Genomic DNA, 18,028 nt, shown 5'->3' with positions numbered 1-18,028 from the left:
TTTTTTAAGTCTACTTTAGATTAGTTTGCTTTCAGATTAGATTCACATTAGATGCTTGTTTCTATGTAGCTTTTATTACTTGAAAAATGTCTATTTTAGTTTAGATGTTATTTATCTTCTTCGGTATTATGATGTTTGTGTGGTATTTGTCACCAGCAAGATATAAGAAGTTCAGAGCAGGCATTACAACAAAAACACAACAATTCATGTTAACTCAGTTTGAAAAAAAAAATAAAATTAACAAATCGGACCACAGTGACAGAGACTAAAATTAAGGGCAATTCCTGTTTATTTTAATTTACATGAAGGCATTTGCGAGAGTATATGCATGTATGTTGATGTGCTCCCTGAGGGTGTTTTATTAAAACTAAACAAATCCTGAATAAATGTTCATGCCCATATTTGTAACCACCTATTCCAGCGTCATTGTGGTATTTTAAAATGCTGTATCATCAGCTTGAAACAGACTGACTTCCTCAGAGCGCCTTGCTCATCTTACAGCACGTTCATTGATAACCACTGGTTATCAACAAAGAAGATAACTTAAAATTCCTGGGTAATCATTCATGTGTGGATTCAAGTACCAAAAACTGATACATAATTTGTTTTAATATTACTGTTTAATATTTGTATTTTCAGTGTTGGCAAGAGTATTTATTTTTGGAGGAAATACGACTGAAAAAGTCGACTTCCCTTTTCGATGGCTCTTAGTGTCACGTCATGCATATTCAACCATGTATAAGTCGACTTGACTACATTTCTTTTTTATATTAAAAAGAAATGTCATTGTGGTGTCTAAAAATTAATCAGCCTGAAACGCACCGGCTTAAACGTTGCTTTTCTTTTTCAAAAAAAATTAAAATGAACTGATATTGTAAATAATTTATTATGTATTATTTATTTGCGAGTTTAGTCAATTATTTAATGATGTATTTGTTTATTTCAGTTTGACTCTTGCTGAAAGTTTTTACAGCACCTCCTCAGCACCTTCACTTGAATAAAACGATCTCTTCCGGTCCGGTGATTAGCGTCACGTGACGGGTAGTTGCCGAGTCGAGCTCAGCTGACAGGCTCCAGGGAAGTTAGCTTTCAGCTTGTGATGCGGTAAAGCAATCCAACTAAAAGCTGATATTTTAAAAAAAATGGAGCGGTACGGGTCGGACGTGGAGGTCGACGAGCAGAGGACTCCGCTGATTCGCCGGGGACGCGAAGAAGAAGTCCAGAAAGGTGAAAGAAAAAACCAAAGCATTCAGCTAACGATGCGGGCGCTTCGGTCGTTTTGTGCAGCATATGTTTGTAAGAAGCCGCGCTGATTAACTGGGAAGAGGCAGGAAAGACACACTGCGGTCAAGTGAGCCCTCACTTACGAAGTCGCAGTCAAGCTAGCCGCCCCGCCAGCCGCACCTAAAATGTTGTTGCACTACTCTTACGCATATTACGGTATAGGTGCCGACTGGCTTAGAAACGCAGTGTTTTCTGTCCTGACACTATTTTACTTCACAATCCACTCCCAGTTTTGGTTAATCTCCACTTTCACCCCTGTGATCCACAGCCCAAATTACTGTATGATTCAGAGAAAATTAACAATAAAATTTACCCAATTTACTCAACTATACTTTTAATGTCCTCATCTTTGAGCTCAGATTACAGGAAAACTGAAAGAGGTGACGCAGATATCTCACTGGATTCTGACTCTGGGTGACCCCCACTCTGCATGCTGTGATCCACAGCCAAAATTACTGTATGGATTTTGAGAAAATTGATAGTAAAATCTTCCCATTTTGCTTTACTGTACTCTACATATTGACATCTTTGATCTCCGATTACAGGAAAACTGTAAGAGGTGACGCAGATATTTCACTGGATTATGAATCTAGGCCATCTCCAGTCTTCACCCTGTGATCCACAGCAAAAATTACTGTATGGATTTTGAGAAAATTGATAGTAAACTTTGCACAATTTACTCTACTGTACTCTATATATTCTCATCTTTGAGCTCAAATTACAGGAAAACTGAAAGAGGTGACGCAGATATCTCACTGGATTCTGACTCTGGGTGACCCCCACTCTGCATGCTGTGATCCACAGCCAAAATTACTGTACAGTTTTTGAGAAAATTGATAGTAAAATCTTCCCATTTTGCTTTACTGTACTCTACATATTGACATCTTTGATCTCCGATTACAGGAAAACTGTAAGAGGTGACGCAGATATTTCACTGGATTATGAATCTAGGCCATCTCCAGTCTTCACCCTGTGATCCACAGCAAAAATTACTGTACGGATTTTGAGAAAATTGATAGTAAACTTTGCACAATTTACTCTACTGTACTCTATATATTCTCATCTTTGAGCTTAGATTACAGGAAAACTGTAAGAGGTGACGCAGATATCTCACTGGATTATGACTCTGGGTGACCCCCACTCTGCACCCTGTGATCCACAGCAAAAATTACTGTACAGTTTTTGAGAAAAGTCATGGTAAAATCTTCCCATTTTGCTTTACTGTACTCTACATATTGACATCTTTGAGCTCCGATTACAGGAAAACTATAAGAGGTGACGCAGATATTTCACTGGATTCTGAATCTAGGCTGTCGCCACTCTTCACACTGTCATCCACAGCCAAAATTACTGTACAGTTTTTGAGAAAATTGATAGTAAAATCTTCCCATTTTGCTTTACTGTACTCTACATATTGACATCTTTGAGCTCCGATTACAGGAAAACTGTAAGAGGTGACGCAGATATTTCACTGGATTATGAATCTAGGCCATCTCCACTCTTCACCCTGTGATCCACAGCCAAAATTACTGTACGGATTTTGAGAAAATTGATAGTAAACTTTGCACAATTTACTCTACTGTACTCTATATATTCTCATCTTTGAGCTTAGATTACAGGAAAACTGTAAGAGGTGACGCAGATATCTCACTGGATTATGACTCTGGGTGACCCCCACTCTGCACCCTGTGATCCACAGCAAAAATTACTGTATGGATTTTGAGAAAATTCATAGCAAAATCTTCCCATTTTGCTTTACTGTACTCTACATATTGACATCTTTGGCCTCAGATTACAGGAAAACTATAAGAGGTGACGCAGATATCTCACTGTATTCTGACTCTAGGCTGTCGCCACTCTTCACCCTGTGATCCACAGCCAAAATTACTGTACGGTTTTTGAGAAAATTGATAGTAAACTTTGCACAATTTACTCTACTGTACTTTTAATATCCTCGTCTTTAACCTCAGATTACAGGAAAACTGTAAGAGGTGACGCAGATATTTCACTGGATTATGAATCTAGGCCATCTCCACTCTGCACCCTGTGATCCACAGCAAAAATTACTGTATGGATTTTGAGAAAATTGATAGTAAAATCTTCCCATTTTGCTTTACTGTACTCTACATATTGACATCTTTGAGCTCCGATTACAGGAAAACTGTAAGAGGTGACGCAGATATTTCACTGGATTATGAATCTAGGCCATCTCCACTCTGCACCCTGTCATCCACAGCCAAAATTACTGTACAGTTTTGAGAAAATTGATAGTAAACTTTGCACAATTTACTGTACTGTACTCTACATATTGACATCTTTGGCCTCAAATTACAGGAAAACTATAAGAGGTGACGCAGATATCTCACTGGATTATGACTCTGGGTGACCCCCACTCTGCATGCTGTGATCCACAGCCAAAATTACTGTACAGTTTTTGAGAAAATTGATAGTAAAATCTTCCCATTTTGCTTTACTGTACTCTACATATTGACATCTTTGAGCTCCGATTACAGGAAAACTGTAAGAGGTGACGCAGATATTTCACTGGATTCTGAATCTAGGCCATCTCCACTCTTCACCATGTGATCCACAGCCAAAATTACTGTACGGTTTTTGAGAAAATTGATAGTAAACTTTGCACAATTTACTCTACTGTACTTTTAATATCCTCGTCTTTAACCTCAGATTACAGGAAAACTATAAGAGGTGACGCAGATATCTCACTGGATTATGACTCTGGGTGACCCCCACTCTGCACCCTGTGATCCACAGCCAAAATTACTGTACGGATTTCTGATAAAATTAAATCCTATTCCATTACCAAACAAAATGAGTTCATTGAAGTATTTGCTTAACTACAAGAAATGTCTTTCCACACACAATTTAAATTTTTCAAAATGTCATTCACACACCACCTCAAGTATCAACTTCAGTTTTAGACATTATTTATTCAGTGCTTAATCACAACAATAGTCAACTTAAGGCACTTACATAATAAGTTAAACCTTACAATAATACATACAGAGAAAAACCCAACAATCATATGACCCCCTATGAGCAACAGTGGGAAGGAAAAACTCCCTTTTAACAGGAAGAAACCTCCGGCAGAACCAGGCTCAGGGAGGGGCGGCCATCTGCCTCAACCGGCCAGGGTGAGAAATTACATTTCTCAGATTACTGATTTCTCATATTACTACTACACAGTTTAGATACACTCAACAAAAATATAAACGCAACACCTTTGTTACTGCTCCCATTCCCCATGGGATGGACGTAGAGACCGAAAATTCATTCCAGATACACAATATAACCATCCCTCCCAAACAGTGGTCACAAATCAGTCCAAATGTGTGGTAGTGGGCACATCTGCCATATTGAGATAATCCATCCCACCTCACAGGTGTGCCACATCAGGATGCTGATCTGACATCATGAGTAGTGCACAGGTGTACCTCAGACTGCCCACAACAAAAGGCCACCCTGGAATGTGCAGTTTTGTCTCACAGCAAAATGCCACAGATGCCACAAGCAATGAGGGAGCGTGCAATTGGCATGCTGACAGCAGGAATGTCAACCAGATCTGTCGCCCGTGCATTGAATGTTCATTTCTCAACCATAAGCCGTCTCCACAGGCGTTTCAGAGAATATGGCAGCACATCCAACCGGCCTCACAACCGCAGACCTCGTGTAACCACACCAGCCCAGGACCTCCACATCCAGCAGGTTCACCTCCAAGATCGTCTGAGACCAGCCACCCAGACAGCTGCTGGAACAATTGGTTTGCACAACCAAACAATTTCTGCACAAACTGTCAGAAACCGTCTCAGGGACGCTCAACTGCATGCCCGTCGTCCTCATCGGGGTCTTGACCTGACTCCAGCTCGTTGCCGTAACAGACTTGTGTGGGCAAATGCTCACATTCGATGGCATCTGGCACGTTGGAGAGGTGTGCGCTTTACGGATGAATCATGGTTCACATTGTTCAGGGCAGATGGCAGCTGAGAATGTCCCAGTTCTTGCATGGCCAGCATACTCACCGGACATGTCACCCATTGAGCATGTTCGGGATGTGCTTGACCGGCGTATACGACAGCGTGTACCAGTTCCCACGAATATCCAACAACCTCGCACAGCCATTGAAGTGGAGTGGACCAACATTCCAAAGGCCACAATTGACAATCTGATAGACTCCATGCGACGATGTGTTGCACTGCATGAGGCAAATGGTGGTCACACCAGATACTGACCGGTTCTGGGTCCCCAGACCCCCAATAGCGCAAAAAACTGCACATTCCAGGGTGGCCTTTTGTTGTGGGCAGTCTGAGGTACACCTGTGCACTACTCATGATGTCAGATCAGCATCCTGATGTGGCACACCTGTGAGGTGGGATGGATTATCTCAATATGGCAGATGTGCCCACTACCACACATTTGGACTGATTTGTGACCACTGTTTGGGAGGGATGGTTATATTGTGTATCTGGAATGAATTTTCGGTCTCTACGTCCATCCCATGGGGAATGGGAGCAGTAACAAAGGTGTTGCGTTTATATTTTTGTTGAGTGTATCTAAACTGTGTAGTAGTAATATGAGAAATCAGTAATCTGAGAAATGTAATTTCTCACCCTGGCCGGTTGAGGCAGATGGCCGCCCCTCCCTGAGCCTGGTTCTGCCGGAGGTTTCTTCCTGTTAAAAGGGAGTTTTTCCTTCCCACTGTTGCTCATAGGGGGTCATATGATTGTTGGGTTTTTCTCTGTATGTATTATTGTAAGGTTTAACTTATTATGTAAGTGCCTTAAGTTGACTATTGTTGTGATTAAGCACTGAATAAATAATGTCTAAAACTGAAGTTGATACTTGAGGTGGTGTGTGAATGACATTTTGAAAAATTTAAATTGTGTGTGGAAAGACATTTCTTGTAGTTAAGCAAATACTTCAATGAACTCATTTTGTTTGGTAATGGAATAGGATTTAATTTTATCAGAAATCCGTACAGTAATTTTGGCTGTGGATCACAGGGTGCAGAGTGGGGGTCACCCAGAGTCATAATCCAGTGAGATATCTGCGTCACCTCTTATAGTTTTCCTGTAATCTGAGGTTAAAGACGAGGATATTAAAAGTACAGTAGAGTAAATTGTGCAAAGTTTACTATCAATTTTCTCAAAAACCGTACAGTAATTTTGGCTGTGGATCACATGGTGAAGAGTGGAGATGGCCTAGATTCAGAATCCAGTGAAATATCTGCGTCACCTCTTACAGTTTTCCTGTAATCGGAGCTCAAAGATGTCAATATGTAGAGTACAGTAAAGCAAAATGGGAAGATTTTACTATCAATTTTCTCAAAAACTGTACAGTAATTTTGGCTGTGGATCACAGGGTGAAGAGTGGCGACAGCCTAGAGTCAGAATCCAGTGAAATATCTGCGTCACCTCTTATAGTTTTCCTGTAATCTGAGCTCTAAGATGTCAATATGTAGAGTACAGTAAAGCAAAATGGGAAGATTTTACTATCAATTTTCTCAAAAACTGTACAGTAATTTTGGCTGTGGATCACAGCATGCAGAGTGGGGGTCACCCAGAGTCATAATCCAGTGAGATATCTGCGTCACCTCTTATAGTTTTCCTGTAATTTGAGGCCAAAGATGTCAATATGTAGAGTACAGTACAGTAAATTGTGCAAAGTTTACTATCAATTTTCTCAAAACTGTACAGTAATTTTGGCTGTGGATGACAGGGTGCAGAGTGGAGATGGCCTAGATTCATAATCCAGTGAAATATCTGCGTCACCTCTTACAGTTTTCCTGTAATCGGAGCTCAAAGATGTCAATATGTAGAGTACAGTAAAGCAAAATGGGAAGATTTTACTATCAATTTTCTCAAAAACTGTACAGTAATTTTGGCTGTGGATCACAGCATGCAGAGTGGGGGTCACCCAGAGTCATAATCCAGTGAGATATCTGCGTCACCTCTTATAGTTTTCCTGTAATTTGAGGCCAAAGATGTCAATATGTAGAGTACAGTACAGTAAATTGTGCAAAGTTTACTATCAATTTTCTCAAAACTGTACAGTAATTTTGGCTGTGGATGACAGGGTGCAGAGTGGAGATGGCCTAGATTCATAATCCAGTGAAATATCTGCGTCACCTCTTACAGTTTTCCTGTAATCGGAGCTCAAAGATGTCAATATGTAGAGTACAGTAAAGCAAAATGGGAAGATTTTACTATCAATTTTCTCAAAATCCATACAGTAATTTTTGCTGTGGATCACAGGGTGCAGAGTGGAGATGGCCTAGATTCATAATCCAGTGAAATATCTGCGTCACCTCTTATGGTTTTCCTGTAATCTGAGCTCAAAGATGAGAATATATAGAGTATAGTACAGTAAATTGTGCAAAGTTTACTATCAATTTTCTCAAAATCCGTACAGTAATTTTTGCTGTGGATCACAGGGTGCAGAGTGGGGGTCACCCAGAGTCATAATCCAGTGAAATATCTGCGTCACCTCTTACAGTTTTCCTGTAATCTGAGGTTAAAGACGAGGATATTAAAAGTACAGTAGAGTAAATTGTGCAAAGTTTACTATCAATTTTCTCAAAAACCGTACAGTAATTTTTTCTGTGGATCACAGGGTGAAGAGTGGCGACAGCCTAGAGTCAGAATCCAGTGAAATATCTGCGTCACCTCTTACAGTTTTCCTGTAATCTGAGGTTAAAGACGAGGATATTAAAAGTACAGTAGAGTAAATTGTGCAAAGTTTACTATCAATTTTCTCAAAATCCGTACAGTAATTTTGGCTGTGGATCACATGGTGAAGAGTGGCGACAGCCTAGAGTCAGAATCCAGTGAGATATCTGCGTCACCTCTTATAGTTTTCCTGTAATCTGAGGCCAAAGATGTCAATATGTAGAGTACAGTAAAGCAAAATGGGAAGATTTTGCTATGAATTTTCTCAAAATCCATACAGTAATTTTTGCTGTGGATCACAGGGTGCAGAGTGGCGACAGCCTAGATTCATAATCCAGTGAAATATCTGCGTCACCTCTTATGGTTTTCCTGTAATCTGAGCTCAAAAATGAGAATATATAGAGAATAGTACAGTAAATTGTGCAAAGTTTACTATCAATTTTCTCAAAATCCGTACAGTAATTTTTGCTGTGGATCACAGGGTGCAGAGTGGGGGTCACCCAGAGTCATAATCCAGTGAGATATCTGCGTCACCTCTTACAGTTTTCCTTTAATCTAAGCTCAAAGATGAGAATATATAGAGTACAGTAGAGTAAATTGTGCAAAGTTTACTATCAATTTTCTCAAAATCCGTACAGTAATTTTGGCTGTGGATCACAGGGTGCAGAGTGGGGGTCCCCCAGAGTCAGAATCCAGTGAAATATCTGTGTCACCTCTTACAGTTTTCCTGTAATCAGAGCTCAAAGATGTCAATATGTGGAGTACAGTAAAGCATAATGGGAAGATTTTGCTATGAATTTTCTCAAAATCCATACAGTAATTTTGGCTGTGGATCACAGGGTGCAGAGTGGGGGTCACCCAGAGTCATAATCCAGTGAAATATCTGCATCACCTCTTACAGTTTTCCTGTAATCTGAGGTCAAAGATGAGGACATTAAAAGTATAGTTGAGTAAATTGGGTAAATTTTATTGTTAATTTTCTCTGAATCATACAGTAATTTGGGCTGTGGATCACAGGGGGGAAAGTGGAGATACACTAAAAATGGGAGTGGATTGTGAAGTAAAATAGTGTCAGGACACAAAACACTGCGTTTCTAAGCCGGTTTTCACCCATACCGTAATATACGTAAGAGTAGTGCAACCACATTTTCGGTGCGGCTGGCGGGGCGGCTAGCTTGACTGCGACTTCGTAAGTGAGGGCTCACTTGACCGCAGTGAAAGACACATACTAACAACCTGAACAGCACAATTTTATCGTTAAAGTGGCTGGTATGTCTGACTGTAGTGTAAACCTTAAATTTAGAGTCGTCACTAACATTATAGAAGGGTTGATTTACTGAATTCACCAGCTGAGTGTGCATTTTTAGGTGTTCATGGTATTTTGCCATCTAAGACATTTAAGTTGGTCATCCACACCTGTGTGTAAACGCAGTTTATCTTTTAATGAGCATCGGTCACGAGGTTAGGCACGTCTGCCCTGGAATCGTATCATGAGACGTGTCTCTGATATGAGTCATGTCATACCTGCATACCCACTGTCAGCTCGAAGGAAAAACGGGTTTTAATTGAATGCAGTGGTTTAGCTCTGAGAAACTGTGCATGCAGTGAACTCACAGTCCTGACAGAACTGACAGGGCAAGTTTAGGTTTGCCAAATGTAAACAGGATTTACTGAAATAAGCTCTGTATCATTTTGGATAAGTTCAGTCGGCTGGATAAAGGAGACCCATTTTAACAGTGACAGTGGTGTGTACTATCAGTCGTATCAGCAGGTAGTTGTACTGTATGCAAACTAAATAGACTGATTAAATGGTGAAGTGTAGTTATGAAAATAAGGTTGTGCTACAAGTTTCAGAGCTTTAACGTTGTTGTTAGGTTTGGCTTGTCATTTACTCATTTTAAGGTTGATGGTTTAATCCCCGGTTGCTACATTCTTTCTGCCAAAGCATCCTTGGGGAACCTCCTGAATCCAGAGTAGCTTAGTTCTGAAAATAAGACTTAGAATTTTGAAATTTAATGGTATTATTAGAGTTGACTTACAGATGGGGCTGAGACAGGATACCAATGCAGAAATGTATCATGATGCCTTATCAACATACTGATGCTAGAAATTGATATTATTTATTTAAAATAAACTAATTAGAATCATTACTTAAAGGATAACCAAATTCAATTATAATAATACAAAAGCACAGCATAAAAATATGAAAGGTTTTTAAGATTTGACTTATTAGGATTATGTTGTGTTCCTTTTGTTACACGGATGTTGTGATATTGTAGTATTAATACACAGACCATACGTGCAAACAGATGATTCACACTGCTGTCGTTTCTGTCCCTCAGCTCCAGCATGCGGTTCATCACGCTACGCCCTGGCATTGCTTTCCTCTTATGGCTTCTTTGTAGTCTATTCATTGAGGGTAAACCTCAGTGTGGCGATGGTGGACATGCTCAACAACACCCACCAATCAAACACCAACCACAGTGGCACAGTGTGCCCTCGCCATTCCAACCCTGCAGTTCGCAAACACAATCACACGGTGAGCCGAAATTTGACTGCAGCTATTTAATCCCACTTTAAAGTGTGTCCTCCATAGGTTTAGTCAATTTTAATAAAGTAACAATGTAGCTTGGGAGTATGTTTGCCACCTAAAGTCTTTCTAGGTCCTGAAGTTAGATTTAAATGCAAACCAGTTATATAGACCTGTTGGATTCTCAGTGGAAGTCAGTCTTTTGGTGTATAATTTCATGTACATGTAGAGGTAACAGTTTACTGATTTTACTGATAAGATTTTAAAGTTAAGGAGTTACTATTATTTGCAGGCTCCTTATTTTTATTCATGTCTGTCTGTAGGAAAATAACATACATTAGGCAGAATTATGTGAACGGGGAAACATAGTTGGCATCCAAGACTCAGTACTTTGTAAGTCTTGAATTGACATGATATCAATATCCTAAGCCCTGAAGTCCTAAAGTTTCTAATCTATCCCCTCATAGGCCAGTGTTTACAACTGGGACTCAGAAACACAGGGATGGATCCTGGGCTCTTTTTTCTACGGGTACATCCTGACACAAGTCCCTGGGGGCTACCTGGCTGGCCGCTTTGGACCAAAATGGCTGATGGGCTTTGGGATCCTGGGGACTGTAATTTTTACACTGCTTACCCCTGTGGCTGCTGACCTGGGTGCAGGCTACCTCATTGCTGTCAGAGTGCTGGAGGGGATTGGCGAGGTAGGGGATCAGAATGAAGCTGTTGAAAACGGAGCTGAATGCATTTGTGCAGACCTGTTTTATGAACCATAATCACTATCTGTGCTGCAGCCATAAGATTTGCAAATGGCAATAAAATTCATGTGACAGTCCTGAAATGGTTTCCAGGAATAGTTAAGCTAATATTTGGCTATGCTTAAGTGTCATCTGTGCACTTCTCTTAATGTTCCTGATGTGTTTGTCCTCAGGGTGTTACATTCCCAGCAATGTACACCATGTGGGCAGCCTGGGCCCCACCGCTGGAGAGGAGCCGACTTCTCACCATTTCCTACATTGGTAAGACTGCAGCAAGAGCTAGACTGTCAACATAAAGACAAATTGCACTTTTAGCCTATTTTATGCATTTTTTTTTTAATTTCAGCCTACAGCTGATCACTTGAAAAATATTACATTAAGTAAAATATGAGCACTTGGCCACACTAACCTTTATCATGAATATTTAAGCTGCTGGGCTTAGGCTTCTCTTGCAGACCAGCATCTGTCCTTTAACTATTCATGTCCACCTGCCACTTTGTTTGTTCTTTCTTCAGTAGTTACACAAACCTACTTATTTTCTCTTCCCAGGAGCACAGCTGGGGACAGTAATAAGTCTTCCTGTATCTGGTGAAATCATCTTTTACCTGGACTGGACCTATGTCTTCTATATATTTGGTAATACATGTAAATTATACTATTGATAGTCGAGTTTAGGAAGATTTGTTTTAAAGGAAAAAAAAAATTCTTAGTCTCACAGTTACTTTGTGCAGTAGCTGCTCTAAGACAGGGGTCAGCAACCTTTAACACCCAAAGAGCCATTTGGACCCGGTTTCTACGGAAAAGAAAACACTGGGAGCCGCAAATACTTTTTGACATCTAAAATGAAGATAACACTGTGTATATTGTTTTTTTTACCTTATGCTTTGTATAAACAGCTATAGTGTGAAATCCATGAAGTGCTATGGAGAAAATTACATTTTATCTATGTAATGAACACATTTTTAACCCTTAAAAAATAATAACAAAAAAGAAAGTCAACTAGTTGATGGTCTCTTTTAAATGAATTAAAAAGCTGAACTTATCCATTAGCAAACAAAAACAGTGAGCCGTCATCCTTATATCGCCTTCTGGGCTATCGGAGTGTAGCGTGGCCTTGACCAGAATTTAAAAAATAATTGGAAAAAGCACTATGCTCCTAAAAAATTAAAAATAAATATTTTCAAAATATCTGCATATTTGTTTAACCTGGTTAACGTGCTTCGCGGGGCATGGCTCGCAGTGCCGCTGCAGGAGAGGCAGACGTACCTGAGTGTCATCCACAATCACGCCTCACCGGCTTGCTCTCTCTGCTGTTGCTTGTATGTGTCGGGCTGTGAGCTGGAAAGCTGCAGCCGGCTGTGCGTGTGAAAAGTGATCAATAAAGAGATGCTGAAGAGCATGTTCATGTAAACATCGTCGGGTCTGCCGTGATGTGTTTACAATCGGACTTCTGCTCCTGAACCTCTGCGCGCAGCGTCTGCTGTACGATAGGGGCTGTGCGAAGTCATTTTCATCTTTACGCAGGACTGTAAGCTGTCGTCTGTGAGGCGTGAGCGGTGTTTGTTTTTAACATAGTTCATGGTGGAGAATAGCTGCTCACATATGTATGTTGATCCAAAGATCGACACTCCACAAATTAGGCATACTGGTAGGCCGCTCTCGTCAGAAGTAAATACAAATGAATCTGCCCAGGCATCATTAAATGTTGTATTTTATTCAGATATTTTTCTTTTCTTACATTTCTCCATACTTGGCCTACTGAGGGCTGAAAGTCTCGGTAAATGCACAGCGTTTCAGCGGGTATACCGGCTTCCACGAGTGTGACGCTTATTTTGAGCGACGAAAAATAATAAAATATAACTTTATTCTGATCTTGAAATACAAAAATAATCTTCCAAGTTAGAACTACAAGTTTTAAAAAAGAACTAACACAAATAAAATCCACTTCAGTTAAATACTTATAATTTATTTTTCCAAACCATGCAGAGCCGCAATATAAGGACTAAAGAGCCGCAGGTTGTCGACCCCTGCTCTAAGAGGTGTTTTGTACAAATTTTACCTCAACCTGATTTCATATTTTGTTTATGTGAGTTATTTTTAACAGATTTGTCAGTTTGTTGTTATTATTTAGAATAGCATTCTTTGATAATGGTTGGTATTGTGAATTCGTCAGTGATCAATTTGCTTAAAAACTCTGTTGAATTCACATTGCAGGTAATTTTTTAAAAATCTTGTCTTATGTAAACATGCTACAATGCCTAACACATACTGTCAGCTATGCTTAAAGAGGTTCTTACGTATCAGTCTGAACTCAAATGACTTGTTTGTTGATTAGTCAGCACTTCTTCACAGTGCTCTTTAGCAGCTGTCTCTAGCATCTGTTCCTCTTTGACAGTGGAAATAACAATTTAGAAAATGGAAAGAAGAAAATGTATGCATAAATGGAAACAATGCAGAGGTCTGATTTTTTTTTTACTTGGAGCTTTTACTTCTACCAAACATATGTCAGATGTAAAAGTCCCTTAAGGCAAGACAGAGATAATGAGATACTCAGACTTCAGTTCAGTTTCAGGAACAGACAACCAAACCACATTCCACATATTTGCTTACTGGATAAAGGCACTCATATGATGGAGGATTTATGCTGGATGAGTGTAGGTCACCAGTGTTGCTTTGTGGTTTGCTCAGGTGCTGTCGGACTGGTGTGGTTCGTCCTGTGGGCTTTTTTCGTCTTTGACAGCCCGAATACCCATCCACGAATATCAGAGCAGGAGAGACTCTATATCACCTCCTCGCTCAAGAATGAGGTAACAGTAGTAACATGATAACAGGTTGTAAATTTTAAAAAAGAAGCAAATTCTCTTACATTAAAGAGCAGCTTTAATATACACTTATTGCATTGCTCTTAGTGCTTGCTGCAGCGTGTTTGCAGGCATTTCCAGTCCAGTCCAGTCCAGTTATCTGATTCTAATGTTACATAATATCAGTGTATTTCATCATTTTACTTTATCTGTTCTTGTCAAAATACCTGCCATGAATCTGCATTACTGGCACTGCGATGGTGAGCATGTAGCAGCTGGGAGCCCTAGTATGGCTGGATAGACTGCAGTGGCTTTAACCTCCTAGGACCTGGCGTCCACATATGTGGACATCACATTTTGGGTTATTTAGACCAAAATACTCAATTTTGCTCTGCAAGGGCCTGATATCCACCTACAAGGACATTATACTGCTACTGTTCTATCAAAATTTTAAACGAATATCCTCAGATGTGGCTCTTATTTTTCTTAAAAACAAAATAAGGAAAAAATTCATCTGGCATTCATCTGGCCCCAATATGCCCAAATATCAAAGAGAAATTAAAAATGCATGCTGTGGAAGAGTTCGGGTCTCAGGAGGTCAAAGCTTCATCAGCACAGCAGTGACATTTTTTGCGCAGCTTCATCTTTTCTTTAGTCTTTGGTGAACATCAAGGTTGTTGTTTCAGATGTGTTTTCGAAGAAATTCTAATGAACTTCTTCTGTTATTTCTTCATCCTACTTCTACATTCGCTTTGGTCCAGCTGTCCACCTCGGCGAGCAACATCCCCTGGCGATCCATAGTGACTTCGATGCCGCTGTTGGCCATTGTTGTGGCTCACTTCTCTTACAACTGGACCTTCTACACCCTCCTCACTCTGCTGCCAACCTACATGAGTGACATCCTGGGATTTAGCATACAGCAGGTGAGAAACCACATTAGTTTAAATCAATACCAGAGTGACTTTAAAGAGGACTTGCTCTCATTTTAAGCTGATTTTTATTAGATTTTTTTAAATTCTGGAACTCTAGAGTATGAGTCCTAGTAAAAAATGTATGTGTATTATTTATATGAAGCTCTTATGGAGCCTTTTGATCACAGGGATTGTAAATACATACACTAACCTCTATATCTGATACTTTAGCCATGCTTCATAGGAAAAGCCATAATTGCAATAGTAAATATTTAACAGAAAATATAGAAAAGCACGATAGATCCCCTTTAAACTTGGGACAAAAGGTTAGTTTGTTTAGAACTCCAGGGAGATGAACCAGTAAAGTGGAAATGACTAACTGCAATACTAAAACATTCAACATCCTTGGTTAATCGTTGTCTTCTGAGAGTACATGAAAAAGTAAAAAATAAAGTCTCCCAGTAATGAAATGATTGTAATTGTCTGTTCCCAACAGAATGGTTTTCTGTCGGCTCTGCCTTACTTGGGATGTGCTGTGGTCGCTGTGCTGAGCGGCCAAATTGCCGACTATCTGCGAGAAACCCGCAAATACCGCACTGTCATTGTCAGGAAGTCCTTCACCCTCATTGGTAATTCATGACAGTCACTGCTGAATCCTCGACTTTTAACTGACTGCAGGCTCTTGACATCAAAAATATTACCAGTATTGCTACTTCACAGTTGTGTTGTTTCTGTAGGGATGATTGGGCCTGCAGTGTTCCTGGTGGCAGCAGGTTATACAGGCTGTGACTACACCTTGGCTGTGACCTTCCTCACCATCTCCTCTTCTCTCGGAGGAGTGTCGGCATCTGGCTTCAACATCAACCACCTTGACATTGCTCCTTCGTAAGAATAACACCTCAGAAAACTGTTGGATGCTACTACTACTAATAATAATGATAATACTTCAGTCATTTTAATTTTGAATCATTTTCAGTGTGAAGATGAGAGATTATGGTTATAAATGTGTAATTCAGTGTATCTTCAGGTTCAGATATCTTTGACATATTGAAGTTTCCCTCTGGCCTGTTGTTATCAAGATAATAATTTTAGGCATCAACATAGCCCATGAGATAATGGAGGATATTTCTTTTTATAAATATAATTACATTTCATTATCAGTGTAGCAACATTATGTACTACATAGTGCTTTTATCGGGTTTATTACTCAGGACTTAATGTTTTTATTTGTCTCTTTAGATATGCCGGTATTCTCCTAGGAATCACCAACACCTTTGCCACCATCCCTGGCATGGTGGGACCAGTCATAGCAAGAGCTCTGACTCAGCAGGTAAGAAACATGTTCAGCAACGATGTAACTAACCAGTCCTTTTTTTTGTTTGTTTGTTTCAAAAGTAAAGTCTGGAATCTAGATTAAACATACACATAGAGTACACAGTATCTTTATAGCTGCGAGTAAAGAGGTAGTGAATGGTAGCAGTAAACTTTATTGGATTTTAATATGTAGTGTGCTGCTGCTTCATACAAAATGAGGACACTCTGGGTGTCCTGACAGATGGTATCCTTACTTTAGCATAATGCTTCATTTCCTCTGTAATTGGTTTAGTAAGTACAGGATTAAGGTGTTTAAGGTTTGGCCAATAGGGGGCACCAATAGTCCTAGAAAGGTAACTAAGTGTTACATTAGACCGGAGAAGAGCATACTACATACCTGCATGCTATGTTCAGTCAGTTAATCCAAATTATATTAAATCTGTAATCGTATGTAATCATTTTACACCATGCACGTGACAATAAAACAGCTTAGTAGTGATATTTAATCAAATAAGGCCTTTTCTGTATGTTAACACTAACTGTGCTAATGGTCCTCTAGAACACCATCGAAGAATGGCAGATTGTTTTCTACATTGCTGCTGCCATCGACGTGTTTGGGGCAATATTCTACGCTGTGTTTGGTAAAGGAACAGTGCAGTCCTGGGCTGTCCACACATCTTTTTATCATGCAGACTGAGACATGAGACCCTTTCGGGTTAAATTTTCAGATTTGTCCGGTGGGCAAGTTTCAAACATGAGCTCATTTGGTGGGTAATTTAAGGGAGAGATGTGTTCTAGCTGTATTCATCATGGTCGGATAAGTGTGTAATTGCCATGATATCTTGGAAAGATGTTCCTTAATGTGGCTGTGGGTACATGGTCTTGAAACAGATGAGCCCAATGTCGGTGATTTTAAAAAAAGAAAGTTGTAGCTGTACCTACTCAAATATATTATTTCTCAGAGGAAGAAATCAACATATGCTTTCCCAAGAAGTATCAGAGGAAGCTTTCATTATGAAGCCAAACGGGCTTGCTGGTATGTGGAGGGGGGGCAATGAGATTAGTTAGTTATGAAGCTACAGGCTGCATAACTAACTATAAAGGCCGGCTAATGTACATCAACTTTGATATTTACAGATAATAATGCATTTTAGATATTAACTCATTATAAATAAGCTATGGAAGAAAATCATTCCACTGTAGGTGGTTTTGTGGATTCAACCTGCTATACCCAATGGTTCCTTTTTACAGAAGGGACAGTTTTAAATGCCTCAGTAAATCCTTAAGTTTTACATCCAGTACACACCGATGCCCACCAAAAAAATTTTTTTTTTAAAAAAATCTGTTACTTTGTAGCCCATAATGAAGTGCCAGTAGGCTTTATAGTGAATTTTAAAAATCCCAAACGTTTTAAATTCAGCATTATGACTATAGTGTACACTTTTTTCAGGGATGATGCCTTAAAAATGTCTCCAAGCATTTTATCCTTTTTTCTTAGAGAAATGTACTTTTTTTTAAAAATGATTACTTGTAATATGGTGCAGTGTCTTGAGCAATGTTCCCTCTAAGCTGAGCGCGTGAGCAATCGCGCACTGCTGACATGGTCTCCCCACACAGAAAATCACAAAAAAAAAAAAAAAAAATTCAACCTGAATTGGAATGAAAGTAAATACATGTATTTATTTTATTTTGCTGATTTTCTATGCGCGGAGACTGTCAGCAGTGCACGATTGCTCACGCGCTCAGCTTA

At 39.7% G+C, this 18,028-nt stretch overlaps 1 protein-coding gene across 1 annotated transcript; it reads left to right on the top strand.

The window, feature by feature from the left end:
- Positions 1-1,029: 1,029 nt before the first annotated feature.
- Positions 1,030-17,895, top strand: slc17a5 (solute carrier family 17 member 5). Its single transcript, XM_085477159.1, has 11 exons — positions 1,030-1,227; positions 10,310-10,506; positions 10,965-11,198; positions 11,426-11,513; positions 11,802-11,888; positions 13,941-14,059; positions 14,815-14,976; positions 15,461-15,593; positions 15,702-15,849; positions 16,204-16,294; positions 16,838-17,895. Exons 1-11 carry the CDS (start codon positions 1,143-1,145, stop codon positions 16,973-16,975), a joined length of 1,482 nt encoding a protein of 493 aa, XP_085333285.1. The 5' UTR covers positions 1,030-1,142; the 3' UTR covers positions 16,976-17,895.
- The last annotated feature ends 133 nt before the right edge of the window (positions 17,896-18,028 follow it).

The sequence above is a fragment of the Copadichromis virginalis genome, linkage group LG13, assembly GCF_057382275.1.
Source record: "Copadichromis virginalis isolate Kocher_CV1m ecotype Utaka linkage group LG13, C_Virginalis_male_GT1.1, whole genome shotgun sequence".
Taxonomy (NCBI): domain Eukaryota; kingdom Metazoa; phylum Chordata; class Actinopteri; order Cichliformes; family Cichlidae; genus Copadichromis; species Copadichromis virginalis.
This window is presented reverse-complemented; position numbering and strand designations above follow the sequence as displayed.